This window comes from Diceros bicornis, chromosome 15 (assembly GCF_020826845.1).
Source record: "Diceros bicornis minor isolate mBicDic1 chromosome 15, mDicBic1.mat.cur, whole genome shotgun sequence".
Taxonomy (NCBI): Eukaryota; Metazoa; Chordata; class Mammalia; order Perissodactyla; family Rhinocerotidae; genus Diceros; species Diceros bicornis.
The window spans coordinates 22,516,576-22,536,103 of record NC_080754.1 but is presented as its reverse complement, the minus strand read 5'-3'; the positions used below and the strand labels follow the sequence as shown (position 1 = coordinate 22,536,103).

The 19,528-nt window shown below is 37.9% G+C and overlaps 1 protein-coding gene, 1 long non-coding RNA gene and 1 pseudogene across 4 annotated transcripts in view; 2 read left to right on the top strand and 1 right to left on the bottom strand.

The window, feature by feature from the left end:
* Positions 1-13,199, bottom strand: part of LOC131414764 (uncharacterized) — a 76,844-nt gene extending 63,645 nt beyond the window's left edge. Inside the window, exon 1 of the long non-coding RNA XR_009222227.1 lies at positions 13,075-13,199. This is a non-coding gene — a long non-coding RNA (uncharacterized LOC131414764). The remainder of the gene's footprint in view (positions 1-13,074) is intronic.
* POLQ (DNA polymerase theta) overlaps positions 1-19,528 on the top strand; it is a 108,490-nt gene that overhangs the window by 54,227 nt on the left and 34,735 nt on the right. For all 3 annotated transcript variants that reach the window (XR_009222226.1, XM_058555879.1, XM_058555880.1), the window contains exons 16-19: positions 554-3,669; positions 5,755-5,898; positions 6,910-7,106; positions 14,844-15,084. Coding sequence is in view for 2 of the 3 variants with exons in the window: in XM_058555879.1 (XP_058411862.1) it covers positions 554-3,669; positions 5,755-5,898; positions 6,910-7,106; positions 14,844-15,084 (3,698 nt within the window). In the remaining variant the exon portion in view is untranslated. The remainder of the gene's footprint in view (positions 1-553; positions 3,670-5,754; positions 5,899-6,909; positions 7,107-14,843; positions 15,085-19,528) is intronic.
* On the top strand, positions 3,838-4,424 carry LOC131414761 (ATP synthase F(0) complex subunit C1, mitochondrial-like; annotated as a pseudogene).

The following is a 19,528-nucleotide window of genomic DNA, read 5'->3' as shown; positions in this document are numbered from 1 at the left end:
CAAATTCTGTCAATTAATGAAATCCAGGTTTTTATTCAAGTTTTTAGTTCTTCATGGCACTGACTGGGGCCTGCCGTCAGGTGAAAAGTGTGAAAATTCACCCACTGCCATTTCTTTCTTCTAGTCTCAGCCCCCTTCCAGTTTCTGCTTTCTTTTTGTCACTCTCAAGTCCCTTCAAATATCTTGTCCAGAGTTCATATTGTAAAGGATTTGTTTGCAATGAAAGTTTTATGACACTCACTTTTTGTAGGTTTCCACTTGAAGAATCTGTCTTAGGGAGGTCTTCCCTAATTGTGCTATTTAAAGATTGCAGAACCACCCATCCCTTCCTGGTGCTTCATTTTTGTCCACAGCTCTTGTCATCAGTTGACACAGAATGTGTTTTAACGTTTGTTTGTTTTCTAATTTCCCCAATTATACATATATATTTCCCTCTTGTTCAGTGCTATTTCTTCAGTTCCTAGAGGAGCTCAGATTGATGCTTACTAAATATTTGTTGTATGAATGAATGAATCAATGCATTAACTTACTTCTTTTCCTGTCTCTTGTATAGTGCCCGAAAGGCAGTGGATGAGGATGAGGAAGCAGTTGAAGAACGTCGGAATATGCGAACTATTTGGCTGACTGGCAAAGGTTTAACTGAAAGGGAAGCAGCAGTCCTTATAGTGGAAGAAGCCAAAATGATTCTGCAGCAGGACTTAGTTGAAATGGGAGTGCAGTGGAATACATATTCCCTTTTAAATTCTGATACATGCTCATTGACCAACAGTGAGTCAGAAGTAAAGGAACACACATTTATACCCCAAACTAAGAGTTCCTGCAAAAGATTAACATCAAAGAAAAGAAGTAACACAACACTTAGTGATTCTTCTGTTAAGAATACACCAAATACAGTGCAAGATTTAGATAAAAGTAGAAAGCATACAAATTCCTTTTATTGTAAGTTTCAGGATGAAAATCAAGAACGTCAGGTACATTCCATTTCCAGAGCAAGAAAACGGGCTTCTTTGAATATAAATAAAGAGAAGCTAGGAACCTCTCTGAATGAGGAAAAAACAAGCACTAAGAAAGTTGTTCAGATACTCTCGTCTGAGAAAACGAAAAAAGAAGCTTTGAATTTCAGTTCAGAAAAGATGAGTACAACTTTTCGATCTTGGAAACATAGTAAGCATCTAAAACGATCCAGAGACAGTAGCCCTGTGAAAGACTCTGGGTTGTGTAGAATTGAATTACAAGAACAGACTATGTCTAATTCTGTTTATTGTGAAGACTCATTTACCTTAGAGGAGAATAATATGGAATTTAGAAATCCAGGTCCATTTGCCAAAAATGTGTCCTTCTGTGCTGAAGGAAAATATAAAAAAGTATTATTCCCATCAGAAACAGAAAAAAGTTATGCAAGAAACAAAACAATAACTAATGATTTTCTTGTGGAACATTTTATCACAGGATCCCAGAGTAAAAAAGTGACCTGTCAAGCCACTAATGTGGTTAATGAAAATGGAAGAGGATTAGCGGTGGTTGAGTCAGAAAAAATAAACAAAGTGCTGTTACAAAATGATTCAAAAAACCAGAATGTTTATGTGAAACACCATGACACCCATCCAATTAACCAGTGCCTGGAAAAGCAGTCTGATAAACAGACAAACAATTATACCAAACAGAAAAAAATAATGGAGAAACAAATGCCCTGTGAGACAGTCAGTAGTTATATGAATAGAGACTCAAATGTTGTTATCAAATGTGAAAGTATAAAATTTAATGCTGAGGAAAATAAATCAAATAATATTCAGGTATCAGGAGATAATATAAGCAGCACTGAGATACCCAGTGGAGTACATCTACCAATTGTAACATTTGGCAAATCAGGTCAGCATGAGAATTTTCTAAATACCTCTAGAATACAAGAAAAAACAGATGCTTATGCAGCAAACAAAACTAAAAATAATCGTGTTTCTGACTTAGGTTTAGTTCTCTGTGATTTTGAAGATAGTTTCTACCTGGATACTCAGTCAGAGAAAATAATACAACAGATGGCAACTGAAAATGCCAAACAAGAAGGAGCAAAGGACAGCAACCTGGCAATAGGGGTGATGCAGAAGAGCTTAAACAAACAGAGCTCGGTGAGCTCTTTTCAGAATGAGATTCACATTACCCCTCCTGGTGAACACCATTCTCCAGGAGTGACAAATATAGATCATTTGGAACTTAAGACTGTAGATACTATGAAAAGGATTGATTCACATGGGGTTGACATCCTGACTCCAGAAAGCCCAATTTTTCACTCTCCAATACTATTGAGGGAAAATGGCCCTTGTTTTAAAGGGAATGAACTTTCTGTTACTGACTCCCAATTAAATAGTTTTCTTCAAGGTTATCAAACACAAGAAGCTGTGAAACCAGTTATACCTCTGGTTCCTCAAAAGAGAACTCCTGCTGGTGTAGAAGTAGAATGTCTGCCAGATCCTGAAACAAGTTTGAATTTGAGTGATAGTTTACTATTTGACAGTTTCAGTGAAGACTACTTAGTGAAAAAACAACCACCTGATGTACAAGTGAAAGACCCCCTTCCTTCTGAAATAATGTCAAACCATTTCAGTGATTCTCTGTGTCTACAACCAGAGGGCCCAATTGAAAAATCAAGTATGGATGAGAATCAAGATAATCGGCAGCAATTGACTTGTTCCAGTGATGAGTCTCTTATGTTTTCAGAAATGGATTCTGCTCAGATGGTTGAAGCTTTGGACAATGTAGATATATTTCCTGTCCAAGAGACGAATAATCCTGCAGACTCTCTTAGAGCCTTAGAACTAAATGATCCAGCAATTGTAGGTAATGATTATCTCCAAAGAGAGGTAACTGGAAGAGATAAAGATGAAGGGTCTCAAAAATCCAAATTAACTGGGATAAGGCAAAATAATTCATTTGTATGGTCAGGGGCATCATTTGTTTTAAGTCCAGGACTACAAAGGATTTTAGATAAAGTGTCCAGTCCTCTAGAAAATGAAAAGCTAAAGTTAACCACTACAAACTTGTCTAGTTTGCATGGAAAAATTACAGAGTTAAATGACAAACAAGAAGTGATTTCAAATTTGGAGCCAAATCAGGTACAGGGAATTTTATTTTCCCCTAATGAAGTAAAAAGCAAGATGGAGGCACTAGAGAATAATGCTATTCATGATGAAACCTCATCCCTCTTGCCTTATAAACAAAGCTGTATAGTAGAGGATAATGGACTCATTCCTCCTACACCCATTCCAGCATCTGCTTCTAAGCTGGCATTTCCAGGTATTGTTGGAACATCTTCTGTAAAACTTCGGAAAACTAGTAGTGTTTTACAACTTGGTGAAAGTTCTTCATTTGACTTACCTTCAGATATTGAAAACCGTAATTTAAGTCCAGAGAGTAGAAATGGTTTCAAAGACAACAGTCCTATTAGAGACACAAGTTTTTCACTGCAGTTATCACAGGATGGATTGCAGTTAACTCCAGCTTCATGCAGTTTGGAAAGTTTGGCCATAATTGATGTAGCAAGTGACCAAACTCTCTTTCAAACGTTCATTAAGGAGTGGCAGTGCAAAAAGCGATTTTCCATCTCACTGGCTTGTGAAAAGATCAGTAATTTGACATCTTCTAAAAGTGCTACTATTGGTTGTAGGTTTAAGCAAGGTAAGAATTTTTTTATTAATTAAAAAATTTTTCACATTTGTATGTAAAATAGTTCATGGATTGAGATGGAACTGAAACTTTTCAGTATTGGCTATTAAATGTAATAAATTTATTCAAAGTTTAATAAGTTTCTCTTATGTGGGTTTATATGTAGAACAGCCTTATTGTTTGATCCAACTAGATTAATAATAATTGTCCTCTGGTTAAAGAGATGGGTGACCCGAGAAGACATGGGTGGGAGAGTTGAGTACTGAGACCAAGAGCTCAAGCTGGGAAAATGCAGACCAAGGCACTACTTATTCGTCTGGCTCTGATCCGCTGTTGTACTTGGGTCTGATCAGGCCTGTGTCTGCCTCCTTCTGAGTAGGCCAGACATCCCATCCAGCCTTCGTGCAGCAGCTCCCCACTCTACGTGGCCCAGCGGGGGTTCCAGACCAATATTGTCTCCAGGGACATTGACACAGTAGCCAAGCTTATTGCTGCTGGAACCACCACAGTTGGTGTGGCTGGTTCAAAGGCTAGCGTTGGCACAGTGTTTGACAGCTTGATCATTGGTTATGCCAGGAACCCGTCTCTCAAACAGCAGCTCTTTCTTCTATGCCCATTCTGGGCTTTGCTCTGAGGCCATGGGGCTCTTCTGTTTGTTGGTTGCATTCCTCATCCCCACTTTGTGAGGCTCCGTGGTCATCTACGCATCCCTGCTGCTTCAGCTGCAGGCAATGCCTGGTGCTAGAGTGTGTTAAGCTTTACCATTAAACAACATTTCTCTTAGAAAAAAAATCATGTATATATATAATAACTATATATATTATTATATAAATATATAAATAGAATATAAGTTTATAAAAATTAAGATATATGTTTGGAATATGGATCACTGTTGTTATGGTATCTTAATGGTATAACAATGGTTTTTATTAATCATCATTGCTTGTGTATTATTTTCTATTAAACTGTAACATCCTTATTCATTTATATAATCACAAAAGTACATAGGAAATAGGCACTATAATTTTCACAATGTACATTAGCTACATTTTCCAATACTTATCTCAGGTAGAATTTGTACCTCCACTGATGGTCATGAATTCTATATTGAAAGATTGATCCTAAAGCCTCACAGAGCTCTTCTAGGTTTTGAGAGAATTGAACCTTCTGGTCAAATAATGCCATGTATATTCCTGTCTTATGTCATTACAGTAAGGATTCTGTGTCACAGGGAATAGCTGTAGTCAGTTTGACTACAGTTTGATTTCTACTGTTGTAGAAATCAAAGATTTGGTCAGATTTCTTAATTCTCTGTATTTATGAATGAATTTGTTCATAAATGTTTGAGTATTCGTTTGATCTTCAATTCATAGAACACGTGTTAATGATGTTTTATGTATATCAATTTTTAATATACATTTTATAGAGGTTTTATGTAAATAAAGTTTTATGTACTTTCAGTGTTGACTAGTACTTTCTATTTTTCATTCAACAAACAAAATTGAGCACATTTTCTGTGCTAGAGGTTAGAGGGATAAAAATGTTCACTTAAATTAACAAATATGCACAAGTTATTATCCAGGTATTAGGGATATAATTGCAAATAAAATAGGTTGGTTCTTGACCTATGTCTTTGTAAAATTGGAGATGCTTTATTTTAGGAGAAACATTGACTCCAAATACAAAATCATACCTAATTCTTCTCTAAGAAGTAAGACTTGATTTTTCTGGAGTTTCTTCGAGTTAAGAATTGCTGAGTTCACTACAAAATTTTTGTGGCATGCAAGTGGTCTTTATTTGTGTGAGTTATAGATGCACCTTTTAAAAAATTTAGTTAATACCCATTTTAGTCGTTATTATAGATGTATTTTAAGAAATCTTTGGTAGATTTTTTTTATAGTGACAGTTATCTTAATTGATGAGAATCCTAGAAAGATCTTACATACATCTAAAAATGACTATCCAAATAATGCCATATTTTAGGGATCTGGAAATTTTGCCTATCAGATAGTTTTTTATTATTATCATTGTTTTAACATTCAGTGTAATGGCTTTATTTTTAGAGGTTTCTAATTATTTCACTTTTGATTTACTTAGTTAGCTCACCTCAGGAAACCCCTATTAGAGATGATGGATTTCCTATTAAAGGTTGTGATGACATCTTGGTGGTTGGACTGGCAGTATGCTGGGGTGGAAGAGATGCCTATTATTTTTCATTGCAGAAGGAGCAAAAGCATTCTGGTAAGTAATCACTATTTGACTAAGTCATCGTATAATTTTAATGTAACCTCTGTTAGGATAGTGACATGTTTGTTGAGAATAATTCCCTGTTTACCTAGAATTTATTTTTAGGGTTAAAAAAAGATTTTTTTTTTTGGTTAGGGGCTAGTGTGTTCATTATTTCATATAATAACTAGAATGAATGTTTTAAGAGACACCACCCTTACTCCCCTCTGCTTGTCACATGGGACAATTAATGCTATCTTTTCTTCTTGGTGGTAGCAGAGCCTCAGGGATTCCCTGGCCACCTTGAGGGTTTGCTTTTAAAGACTGGATCATAGCAGTTTCTTTTCAGACTTTTTTCCTCCTATTAACTGGGTCTGGAACTCATTTAGGGGCTGAGACTATCCACAGTAGTTGAATCACACAGCCTTTGGAGGAATCTTTGGAACTGAAAGGATATTATCTGGAAATACCTTGTGATCTGATTATGGTTGTTGGATACTTAACAGATTGATTGATTTTAGATGGGAGCAAAATTAATAAGGAAACATTTTAAAGGGTGCCATATAATGTCTGTTCCTGAGTAAGCATGAGATATTTTCAGTGGTTTTGCAGGAAATATGTTAGGGTGAGTAGTTAGTTGAACTTCTACTTCTTTTTTGAGATGTAACATTGTGCATTCATACTAAATATCCCTTTAAAATTCATTTTAAAATAACTTTTCTGTCTTTAATACCTCATTGTGATAAATGTAAATTTATTTTTAGAAATCTTGATATTTAGAATTTTCTCTTACCTAATTAAGTAGAGCATTATAAATCATCTAGCCCAAACTATAATTTTTAGATTACGAAGTACTTTATGTAGATAGCCGACATGACCTGGATAAGGTCGTGCTGAATTATTGGTTACATGGAACTAGATCCGTAGACTTTTGAGTCTTTTTCATTCAGTCTTTGCAGTAAAGTTTGCTGCTTCAAGTGAATGCATATAATTTTTGCCTTGACTTTTTTTTTTTTTCCCCTAAAGAAATTAGTGCCAGTTTGGTCCCACCTTCTCTGGATCCAAGCCTGACTGTGAAAGATAGAATGTGGCACCTTCAATCCTGCTTTCAAAAGGAATCTGATAAAGAACGTTCTGTTATCGTCTATGACTTCATCCAGAGCTATAAAATTCTTCTTCTATCTTGTGGTATCTCCCTGGAACAAAGTTATGAAGATCCTAAGGTTTCATGTCTTAATTTTTACATACTTAAAAAAACTTTTTAATGTTTAGGGTTAATTCTTAAATGACTCGGTATTTATTTAGCTCCAACAATGCAACTTCAGTTTTTTAGAGTAGTCAGTCCTTTATCCAGTAATCTCATTTGCCCAGAACAGAATATTATGCACCAGATCCCTCTGTGTAGATAAAAACAGAGATGTCACAAATTCCAAGCATTAAAGTTCATATCTTTTCTCAGAGATTTAAAAAATTTTTATTTCGGTCATAAGTTCTAAGTTTTCTGTCTCAGAGTAAATTAGAAATGAAAGAAGAACTGTAATATTTAGATATACAATAGCAGGATGTTTCAAATATCTGTGAGGCAGAAAATAGGAAAATGTGTAGATATAAGATGTCAAAAATACTATTTAGGGGCCGTTTAGCATAAGAACAAGTCACCTGACTAGCCCCTGAGAATTTTCCTGTATAATAGTAAAGTGTGATACACTCTTCATAATGATGACTCTGAGTTATTAAGAAAAGGGTAACTTATGTTATCGTAATATACACTTAAGAGTATAATGCATTTTCAGAAGACATTTAGTTACAGTATCAGGGCCCTCAGAGGGATGCCATTTTCCCCGCTATTGATACTGGATACATGAGGTGTGTGGAATATTAATTTTGAGTTGAAATATAATACTACTTGGTTGTTGTTATCAATTTAACTAATAATAGTAGGATAATTTTTAGTCTGTTAGTTTTTTTAGCTTTTTTGGCAAAGATTTTCAAAGGCGATATCAGATAAACTAAAGATACTGCCCTTTTCTGCACTTCAAGCCAGGCTTGGTTTACGTGTGATAAATTCCATGTAGTTTCTAAACTGACCTTTACTGGATATAAAAGGTTGTCACCTAATTTTGATGTTCCACAGTCCAAAATGAGAACATGGGTAATATGAGCTTCTCGTTAAAACTACATTAGCATCTCAGATTTATATAGCACCTTTTGCATAAACTACTTGAAATATTCCATAATCTGTTTGTTAATTACAACACTTTTGATGTAAGAAGTTAAACTATTAATTTACAAAATCTGACTTCTATAAGAAACATTTGCCAGCTTTTATAGGAGACTGTCCTTTTCAATAACCCCTAAAAGAGTTCTGATCACCGATTTCTAATGGTGAGAAGGAGGCTTTTTCCCACACCTCCAACAATTCTCCAAGTACCAGCTAGGTGTCCTACAATTCACCTCTTCTGATACTATCCACCTGAAGATAGTGTCAGATTCCCACACGTTAACAGCTCAGTCCTAGAAGACTTCTCCTCCCTTACCCGCCCCGCACACACTTCAGACACCAGTTGCAAGCCCAGGCTGTTACCTGTGCTTCTGACCAACCAGCTATAAATCAGAGATTCCCATGACCCCCTCCTTAGGCTCAATTAATTTGCTAGAGTGGCTCACAGAACTCAGGAAACCAATTTGCTAGCTAGATTACCGGTTTGTTACAAAGGATATTAAAGGATACGAATCAACAGCCTGATGAAGAGATACATAGGGCAAAGTATGTGGGAAGAGGCATGAGGCTTCCATGCCCTCTCCAAGCGTGCTACTCTCCCCCATCTCCACATGTCCACCAACCCCAGAAGCTCTCCGAACCCTGTCCTTTTGGGTTTTTGTGGAGGCTTCATTACATAGGCATGATTGGTTAAATCATTGGCCACTGGTGATCAATTCAGCCTCCAACCCCTCCCCCATCCCAGAAGGTCAAGGGGTAGGACTGAAAGTTCCAACTCTCCAATCACAGGGCTGGTTCCCCTGGCAACCAGCCCCCATCCTTAGGTTACCTAGGATCATTTGGAAAGTTACCTCATTACCATAATAAAAGGCAACTTTAACTCTCTCATCATTTAGGAAATTCCAAGCATTTTGGAAGTTCTGTGCTAGAAATGGGGATGAAAGCCAAATATATATTTCTTATTATAATTCACAATATCACAGTCTATCCCCAGTCTTAAACCTGATTGTCATAATACAATTGTTATAGCAAAACCAGCATAAAAGTCAAAAGATACTGGCACAATATTAGAATCCCATTCAGTCATTAATAACTATCCAGTCTACCATCATTAATGTATGAAAATGTCTCCCAGGTTGCAGGCTTCCATTTGATTTCGTCAGCTTCCAAAAACAGGAGTGGAGTCAGTAATACATGGCTTCACCCTTTCAGGCATCTGTCATAATCAAGCTAAGAGATGATATCATATCTTGCTTTGAGCCTCTTTCAAGGTGTTAATGTAATATTGGATTTCCCTCATTACATAACTCATCTATTCATTCCTTTACCCATAGCTACTATTTTTCCTTCTCTCCGTGGAAATGATATTAGGTTCACTGGTCTAGATTGCAGACAACCCAGTACTAGTCTATCAAGTGCCTCGCCCTCAGTCCACTCCCATTCAGGTAAGATAAGGTCACGTAGGTGCAGAGTTAGTGGGCTGTCTGACCGCCAGGCAATAGCTGCATTCACTGTTAGCCCCAATTTTGCCAGATGGGGTGAAGGCACATCCTGCCTCATCAGGCCTTTAGGAATTATAACATAAAGGTTAAAAACACAGTTACATCCTGCTTCCAGAATCATCCCTGCTTCCAGCCCTTTTAAGTTATAACCCTGGTCCTGTGATCAACACATCAAGTAGGGGAAAAAAAAAGTTGAGGTGATGCGGGGGAGAAAGTATACCAGCACCTTCTCTACCCCTTCTTCCCCCGATCCTCCAGAAAAACAGAGAAATCTATCCTGTGGGGCCACTTCTTTAGCCTCACTCATGTTCATGTTGAGTGGGAGCACACACTTGTGAAGGCATGTAAGCCAGCTCTCATGCGTTTATCTTCCCCCGTTTTAGACAACTAATGTTTTAATTGCCCATTCCAATTCTCTATGAAACTAGTATTCTAAGGATGATATCTCTCTGCCTATTGTTGGACATTATGGACTGTGAAGTGTGCTCTTTGGTCTGAAGAAATGACAATCGGCCATCCAAACTGGTGCAATATCTTCTGTTCCAGTTCTTTTATATCACTCAGCATTTGTATCTACCACTGGGTAAGCAAAGCACAGTCCAGAGTCAGTGTCTATTCCTGTCAGGACCTATTTGTAGGCATATTATGGAACTGTTTTGGGCACTGCCATCTCCATTAGAGCATTTCTTAGACATCACCCAAGACTTTGTGGGTATTTCAGGTTTCAAGATCATGTTATGTCCCTCAGTCATAAGAGTAGCTTCAGTTAATAATGTCAGATAGCAAGGTAGTAAATGCCCCTCAAGTGGAAATTCTCTTGTTTAAAGTCCCAGTAGTTGTCACTGGGAGCCACTCAGGCTCTTGCCATAAGCCCCAGTCTATGCCCCACATAGGGATATTGCACAGAGAATTTGTCCCTACCAGCACTCCAGCTTCTATTCCACGCTATATGGGCTTGGGCAGTCGTACTGCTTCCCATTTAGCATGTCGGATTAACATTGCTTGAAGGGCAATTTACATGTCTTCTGTTTTACAATACTAGGAAGGGGAAACATTTCCCAGTCAGACGTAACCTCCATTTCCAAAATACAATCAAGACTCAACCACTTCTCCTAAAGCCCCTTCAAACATACCAATTCTACAAACTTCTACCTCAACCCTTACATTCCTAACTGTAGCCTCCATGGACTTCATTAAGGTTTTGGTTTTGCAAAACCAAATAGGGAAAGTGTTCCCCTGCCAGACAAAATACTCATTCCCATAAAAGATTCAGATAAAGGAGACACAACTTCTTTACATAATACCTGCTTAAACCTTCCAATTTGCACAATCCTATCAGCTGTTATATTTTTACAGTCTCTCAATCTAATTGTAGGCTGAGTCAGGGCCTCACCAATGAGTTTTGGTACCACAATTCCAGGTACCACAGTACCTGGAAAATTCTCTTCCCAACCCCCTGACCATTTTACCCACTCTTGTGCAAAAGGCTTTGGGGTCCCCAGGGAGGGGTTGAGCAAGGGATCTGGCCCTTTTATCAATCTTTAATTTGGTTAATCTGCCTAATCACTGCCCTAAGTGATTGCTGGTTAGGTTTCTCATTGTAATATTTGCCTTCAGGCTTTTTACATTTCTTTAAATTGGGATAAGTAGAGCAGACTTATTTGAGGCCCTTTAATACTGGGGAACCAGCAGAGGGTCGCCTTGGCCTGCCCAACCTATGATAGTGTTGCATTAAAACCTTTGTTTTAACCTCATCAATGCCCGTTTTATTAATCCGATTTCTGAATAACCATCTAAAGATTTCCACCATGCTAGGATGAGTCCTGTGACTATCCCCTTTCTGTTTCCTCTTTCTTGCGCTCCTATCAATATTTGCTTTATTCACCTTATTTCTTGATAACATTTAAAAAATTTCTACCTTGTTGGGAAGTCTCTTGACTCTCCCCTCTGCCTCTTCCCATTCTCGTGTTAATTAACCTAATGTTTTTATTAACATCTGTAAGACATGTGAGGGGAAGCTGAGACAATTTGATCAGGCTCCCAAACTATCCCTAGGTTTTGCAACAATAAGGTTATATGGGGTGCCCATGTGAAAGGGGCCCCCTTAACTACAGCCATGGTTTACCACATTTACCATGACCTGGGTGATGGGCATATTCAGCCCTGAATATCCTGGTCATTATAAAGTCAGTCCCACATGGCTTGTATACAAAGCATATCAGCTACTTCATCTGGGGTGTTCCATTTGGCATTTATACGGGGAGACAAACAGTCCCCCTTCTCAGGATACAGACCTCACAGTGGCTTTTATCCCATGCACCAGGCTGGCTGTTCCCTCGGGAATATCCTCTGGTGTGTCTGGGTGACATATAATCATCTGTGATTGTTCCATAGTGAGCTGTAGGTCCTGTGTCAACCCAAACGTGCTCTCCCCTTCTACAGCATTCAAAAACCTGACACTCCTCCTAAATTTCTCTCATAGTCCATTTGAGTAAAGGTTCCTCAGGAAGCTGATGATACACATCCACAAAATGAAACAACTTCACACTGTCCCCTCTGGTTTCAATAGTTTCTTGCTTTTGCCCTCCCTTTACATTGATTACCTTCTTGTGACCAAAGGTCTAAGAGGTACTTTCTGTTGCCTCTGCATAATTTTTCCCTTTCTAGGCGGCATTGAGGCTAGTGGCCGAAGCTCAGGGTGACCCAAATCTGAGTTTGGTTTAGCATCAAGGCCTGACCCAGCGCTTTCTTTTACTTTCATTTTAGCTATTACGCATAACAATAACCAAGAGATTTTTATGTTTAGCGTGCTTATTATTTTGCATTTCCTTATATATCCAATGAGCCAACTCCTCAAAAGTCAGGTCTACTACCGTTTCTAAATTCCACTGGTAACTTTTACTTTTAGTAACTGATTGCAATGCAGCTGTACTTTCATACCATGGGTGACTAGGTAGCCATCCACGGATCAAAGGATCATCATCCCCCGCCCTTTTATCCTTTCTCTTCGCAAACTGCATTTATCTGTGAGCCAGAGCCTTTCTAGCAAATCCCACTTCTCTGACACCAACTAAAGTGGCTTTGAGACAAATTCCGACATGTGTGGGAGGTTTCCCCCCACACCACCAACCAAGCTGGGGACACCAGCTGGATGTCCTACAATTCAACTCAATTCTGACACTGTCTACCCAGAAGTAGCGTCAGATTCCACAGGTTAAGGGCTCAGTCCCATAAGACTGTCCTCTACTTCAAGGCCAATCACTAGCCCAGGTACTTCTGACCAACCGACAATAGACTGGAGGTTCCAAGGCCCCTTCCTTGGACTTCAGATGCCAGTTGCAAGTTCAGGTTGTTTCCTGTACTTCGTACCAACTGGCTATAAATCAGAGGTTCCTGTGAGCTCCTCCCCCTTTGGCTTCAATTAATAAGCTAGAACGACTCACAAAACTCAAGGAAACATTTACTTACGTTTACCAGTTTGTTATAAAAGGGTATGATAAAGGATACAGATGGACACCCAGATGGAAGAGATGCATAGAGCAAGGTATGTGGGAAGGGGAGCAGAGCTTTCATGCCCTGTCCAGACATGCCACTCTCTCAGCACCTCTGTGTGTTCACCAACCTGGGAAACTCTCCAAACACTGACCTGTTGGGTGTTTATGGAGGCTTCATTACATAGGCATGATTGATTGAATCATTGGCCATTGGTGATCAATTCAACCTCCAGCCACCTCCCAGAGGTCAAGGGGTGGGACTGAAAGTTCCAAGCCTCCAATCACAGGGTTGATTTCCCTGGTAACCAGCCTCCATCCTTAGGTGACCTGGGAGCATTCCAAAAGTCACCTCATTAACTTAACAAAAGACACTTTTCTCTCTCTCACCATTTAGGAAATTCCAAGGGTTTTGAAAGCTCTATTCTGGCAACTAGAAGGATGTGCAACTACAACATACAACTATCTACTGGGGCTTTGGGGGAAAAAAAAAAGGAGGAGGATTGGCAATAGATGTTAGCTCAGAGCCGGTCTTCCTCAGCAAAAAGAGGAGGATTAGCATGGATGTTAGCTCAGGGCTGATCTTCCTCACCAAAAAAATAAATAAATAAATAAATAAATAAATAAATAAATAAAAGCTCTGTTCTGGAAATAGAGATGAAGACCAAATTTATATTTCTTATTATAATTTACAATATCACACCCCCCTATGAAACTACATTTTTTTTTTTTTTTTTTGGTGAGGAAGATCAACCCTGAGCTAACATCCGTGTTAATCCTCCTCTTTTTGCTGAGGAAGACCGGCGCTGAGCTAACATCTATTGCCAATCCTCCTCCTTTTTTTTTTTTCCCCAAAGCCCCAGTAGATAGTTGTATGTCATAGTTGCACACCCTTCTAGTTGCTGTATGTAGGACGCCATCTCAGCATGGCCTGAGAAGCAGTGCGTCGGTGCGTGCCTGTGATCCAAACCCGGGCCACCAGTAGCGGAGTGCGAGCACTTAACTGCTAAGCCATGGGGCCGGCCCTGAAACTACATTCTTAACCTACAAAAGAAGTAACCGAGTCATATAGTAATTGTTGGAATTATGAACAGGGTTTAGATTTCCTTGTTCTAAATCCAGTATTGATTTACTAGGTCTAGTATTAGAAACTACAGGTCTTCTAATCTCATAGGGAAGCTAAAAGTAGCAATCAAATGACTAGTTGAATGGTCCTGAGACAAGCCCTTATCCTAGGGGGAAAGCCTAGAGGCTTTCTAAAACTCTGAACTTTTATAATAAAACTTTTAATGGATATGAACTTGTAATGGTAAAACATTTATGCCTCACTTCTTCCAATGTTGAAAGAATTAAATAAACCTAAAAGTATATAGGCCCATCTTTATTATAGCAGCTTAGCCGAAATGAGCCTCAGTGGAGAAGAGTCCATCTGTATTTTCAGAAACATGGTTTCCGTTAGCTGAGAGGCACTTGGTTTTCAAGCCTCCTTCAGAACTGGATCAGTGGGAGCATTGCAAAAATGGAGAAGTTTTAAGTTTTCCTTCTTTGAAGGCTGCTGCTCTTATTGGTACCAAAAATGAGTCCTCATACAATTATCCTTTTCTTCTCTACTGGGAAGACCACTGAGTAAGTATTAAGTGAATATGAGTGAGGTTAGAAATGGCTTTCTTTTTTCCCCTTTTATTTTAAGGGTACAGAAATGTCTTTGAAAAATCAAGAAAATGTTCTGCTTGCTATCCCATTCAGGTGGCATGCTGGTTGCTAGATCCAGATTCTAAGGAGCCGACTCTTCACAGCATAGTTACCAGTTTTCTTCCTCATGAGCTTCCACTCCTGGAAGGGATAGAGACTGGCCAAGGGATTCAAAGCCTGGGGCTGAATGTCCACACTGAGCATTCTGGGCGATACAGAGCCTCTGTAGAGTCCATTCTCACCTTCAACTCTATGAATCAACTCAATGCTTTGTTGAAGAAGGAAAACCTTCAAGGTAAAAATAAGTTCCTGGCATTTTTATGCTGTTGCAGACTGATGATAGTTAAATAATTAGCCATTCTTTATCACAGATGGGTAAATTACACTTTTTATGCAAACCCTATCTTTGGATTATCTAGTCCAGGGTTCAACAAACTTTTCTATAAAAGGCCAGAGAGTAAATATTTTTGGCTTTGTGGCCCAGATGATCTCAATCACAAATATTCCACTTTGCTATTAATAGCAGGAAAGCAGCCAGACAATACAAAAACGAGTGTTCAATAAAACTTTATTTACAAAAGCAGACAGCTGACCCTTGTTTGGCTTTAGTTAGCTGACCTCAGGCTCTACTGTAATGAAGACAATTAGTGGCATTTTATTCATTTATTGCTAATTTTATATTTGAACTTTATCAAATGATTTTTAGTCACACTTAGAACGTATCTTTCATGGATTTAAAAAAGTGAACTGTTTTTTCTTTTTTTCTTTTTTGTGAGGAAGATTAGCCGTCAGCTCACATCCGATGCCAATCCTCCTCTTTTTTGCTGAGGAAGATTGGCACTAGGCTAACATCTGTGGCCATCTTCCTCTACTTCATATGGGGCTCCGCCACAGCATGGCTTGACAAGCGGTGTGTAGGTCCGCACCTGGGATCCGAACCTGCAAACCCCGGGCCGCCAAAGCGGAGTACACGAACTTAACCGCTACGACACCAGGCTGGCCCCACTGTTTTCTTTTTAGAACTATTAAGACTTATTTTTTTTCAGCAAAGGCTATTCATGTGAATCTTTTTTTTCCCTCATGAAAAATAGCATGGATTTATTGTGCAGTCTGCTGTCCCAGATTGAGTACCTTGACTTCAGAGAGCATAGCATATGCTTATGGTACAAATGAAGTGGAACAAAGTTGGCTTCATTGTGAGAAGATTTAAATCATGAATTTATTGCCTGATTAATAAATACTAGAAACTGCATACTGATGAATTCACACAGACCAGGGTTTGAATCTGGGCTGTATCACTTATTAGTGAGGGGCCTTGGGTAAGCTACTGAAACTCTTAAGTCTAGTTCATATAATGCTGTTATAAGTATTAAATGAGAGAGACCTTAGTGTAGTGTTTGCCACAGAGTAGACGCTCATTATTGTGTTAGTTGATTATTGTTATTGTTTTTACTGCTAGCACAAGCCCTCTGAGCTGATAGTCGTGTTCTCCTCAGTATCATTGGGGTAGAATAATTCAAAGACCACACTGACTTGTTTGTTCATAGGAGACTTGCTTAACTGCTGTTAATTAGCAGCTCTTGGGGCCGGCCCCATGGCTTACCGGTTAAGTGCGCGCGCTCTGCTGCTGGCGGCCCGGGTTCGGATCCCGGGCGCGCACCGACGCACCGCTTCTCCGGCCATGCTGAGGCCGCGTCCCACATACAGCAACTAGAAGGATGTGCAGCTATGACATACAACTGTCTACTGGGGCTTTGGGGGAAAAAATAAATAAATAAAATTATAATTAGCAGCTCTTGAACAGCTCTATAGTATCTCACTCAGCTTTTCTCTAAGCCAGTGTAGACAGGCCAAGGAGTGGGAATATGTGGCACACAAGACACAGGACTGCTTCTACATTCGTGGATGATAAAGCTGAATGAACACAGCTCTCTTTCCCTCTCAGTCTGCTTAGTCTGCCCCTAGGATAGGCGTCCTGGCTAGTCTGTAGTTCCTAGACACTAACATTTGATGGTGGTGATACAGATTAGTATGTAACTTTTTACAGACATTTGTTGCCCATTATCAGAACTATAAGCTTTCAGTATGTTTGGGAGGGGACCGTTCCACTACTTAAAGACAGTTTTTCACCTATAAAGAAAGGAGACTATGGTTTTCCTTTCTAGAAAATAACCCTCTAGATTTGTTATTTTTAACTTTCACAATTTCAGTGTGTCTTCATAGGTTCTTTTTTCTGCAAATATTCAAAAGTGTGTGAGTAGGAGGTATTGAATGCACTCTTATTGAAAGAATTCATAGAATTAAAGTACACTGAGATAAGAAAAGTTTTCGGAGAAAATGTGGACAGCTGTCAAATTTTGTTTAGAAATAATTGTTTCGGGATGTGCTTGTTTATTTTAATGGACCTCCAGAAACTTCATCTTTTTCTTTTCTCATCCTTTTGCCTATTGGGTGGGTGTGTTCTGGCAGCTGACTTTCTCCCAGTAGACAGCTGATTTTTGTTTGGGTATAAATAAATATTAATAACAGAATGTGTCTTTGCTCAATGTGAGCCAGGACAAAGCATCCTGTTCTCTACACATGAATCAATCAGGTCCTTTCTGGAGTGGTTTGAACATATATGAGATGATTTTCTAGGTATGGAGTGAATTGGTTTCTCTTTTTTTTAAAGGGCCTCAGCTGCACAGATTTGTGTTAGTCATAATCTTTCTTTCATGTACATTATCATCGGTCCATGTATGGTCCTTTTATTATTTATTTGTTATTTTAATAATATAATTAATAATTGTTAACACATTATTAATAACTTCACATTTGTGTCTACCTATGTGTTCCTCCTTTCTTGCACATCCCAAGTTTTATGTTTATCATTATCTTTTTTTTTTGGTAATGAAGATGGTCCCGATCTAACATGCATTGCCAATCTTCCTCTTTTTGCTGAGGAAGATTAGCCCTGAGCTAACATCTATGCCCATCTTCCTCTATTTTGTGTGTGGGATGCCGCCACAGCATGGCTTGGTGGGCAGTGTATAGGTCTGCCCCTGGGATCCGAACTTGTGAACCCTGGACCACCTAAGCGGAGCACATGAACTTAACCACTACACCTCTGGGCTGGCCCCTCATTATCTTATTTTTTTAATTTAAATTTTATGTTTTAATTAAAAAAATTTTAGCATATATGTATCTAAGTCCAAACAATATATTATTTAGTTTTGCTTGTTTTTGAACTTTATAAAACATCTGTCACACCATAACTTGCTTTTCTTGCTCAGCATCATGTTAATAAGATTCATGCATATTATTGCAAGTATCTATAGTTGATTCATTTTTCACTGTTGTGTAATATGTCACTGTGTAAGTGTGCCAAAATTTATCCATTTTCCTATTGATGAATGTTTGGATTGTTTCTAGTTTTGTATTTTGTTTTGCTATAACAAGTAGTTCTGTTTACATATTCTTACACATATACATGTCTCCTGGTACATGTGGTCAAGAATTTCTTTTGGGTATGGAATTGCTCTTTCCTGAGAATGGGAATTTTTAACTTTATAAGGTTATGCTGAATCGTTTTCCAGAATGGTTGTATAAGTTTACTTTCTAAACAGCAATGTGCAAGATATCTTGCTGATTCCTATTGTTTCAGCTTTGCCAATTCATTGGTTTTAAAATGACTAATTTTCTTTCCTTGTGTTTTGTTTTTGGTAACAGAGTTATTCTAGTTTCATGGAGTAAGTTGGTGAATACAACCTCTTTTTATCTGGAGGAGTTTATGTATCATAGAAATGATATGTTCTTGAAATTTTGGTAGAATTTGCCTATAAACTGTTTCTTTGTGGAAATATTTTTAACCTACTACTTTGATTTCTTCAATAACTGTAAAATTATTCAATTATATCTTTTTAATTATGTTTTGGTAAGCTATAATTTTTTAAGAATTTCTCTGTTTCGTCCAAATTTTCAAATTTATTGTCATAAAGCTATTGCTGAGTTTTTCACATCTCTGGTTTATCTGTTATGTCCTCTTTTTCTTTCATAATATTATTTATTGTTTCATCTCATTAGAAGTTTATCCAATTTTTCAGTCTTTTCAAAGAACCAATTTTTGCCTTTGATATTTCCTATTGTTTTTTGTTTTCTATTTCCTTTATTTCTGTCAACACTTATATTATCTCTTTTCTTCTAGTTCCGTTGACTTTATTTTGCAGTCCTTTTTCGAAATTCCTGTTTGACACTAAACTCATTACTTTTCAAATCATTTTTTTCTTTTCTAACTTAAATATTTAAGGCTATAAATTTCCCTCAAAGCTCTACTTTCATTGTATCTCGCAAGTTTTGACATGTAATATTTTCGTTTTATCCTAAATATTTAAAAATTTCTGTTATGACTCTTTTTGACTCATAAATTATTTAGAAGATTGGTTTTTAATTCCCGAATATTTGGAAACTTTTTATTTTGTATTTTTATTATTACCTTCAAACTTAATTGTATTGTGGTTAGAGAACATGGTTGTATAATACCCATTCTTTGAAATTTCTTGAGTTGCTTTGTGACCTAAAACCTGAACTATTGTGTATATGTTCTATGTGTATGTAAGAGAATGTGTATTCTAATTCTGGATGCAGAATTTTATAAATGTCTGCTAAGTCAAGGTTGTTGTTTAAATCTTCTATATCTAATTTTCCCTGTAGTTCAGTCAATTTAAACTATATATTTTAAGACCATTTTATTAGATGCATAC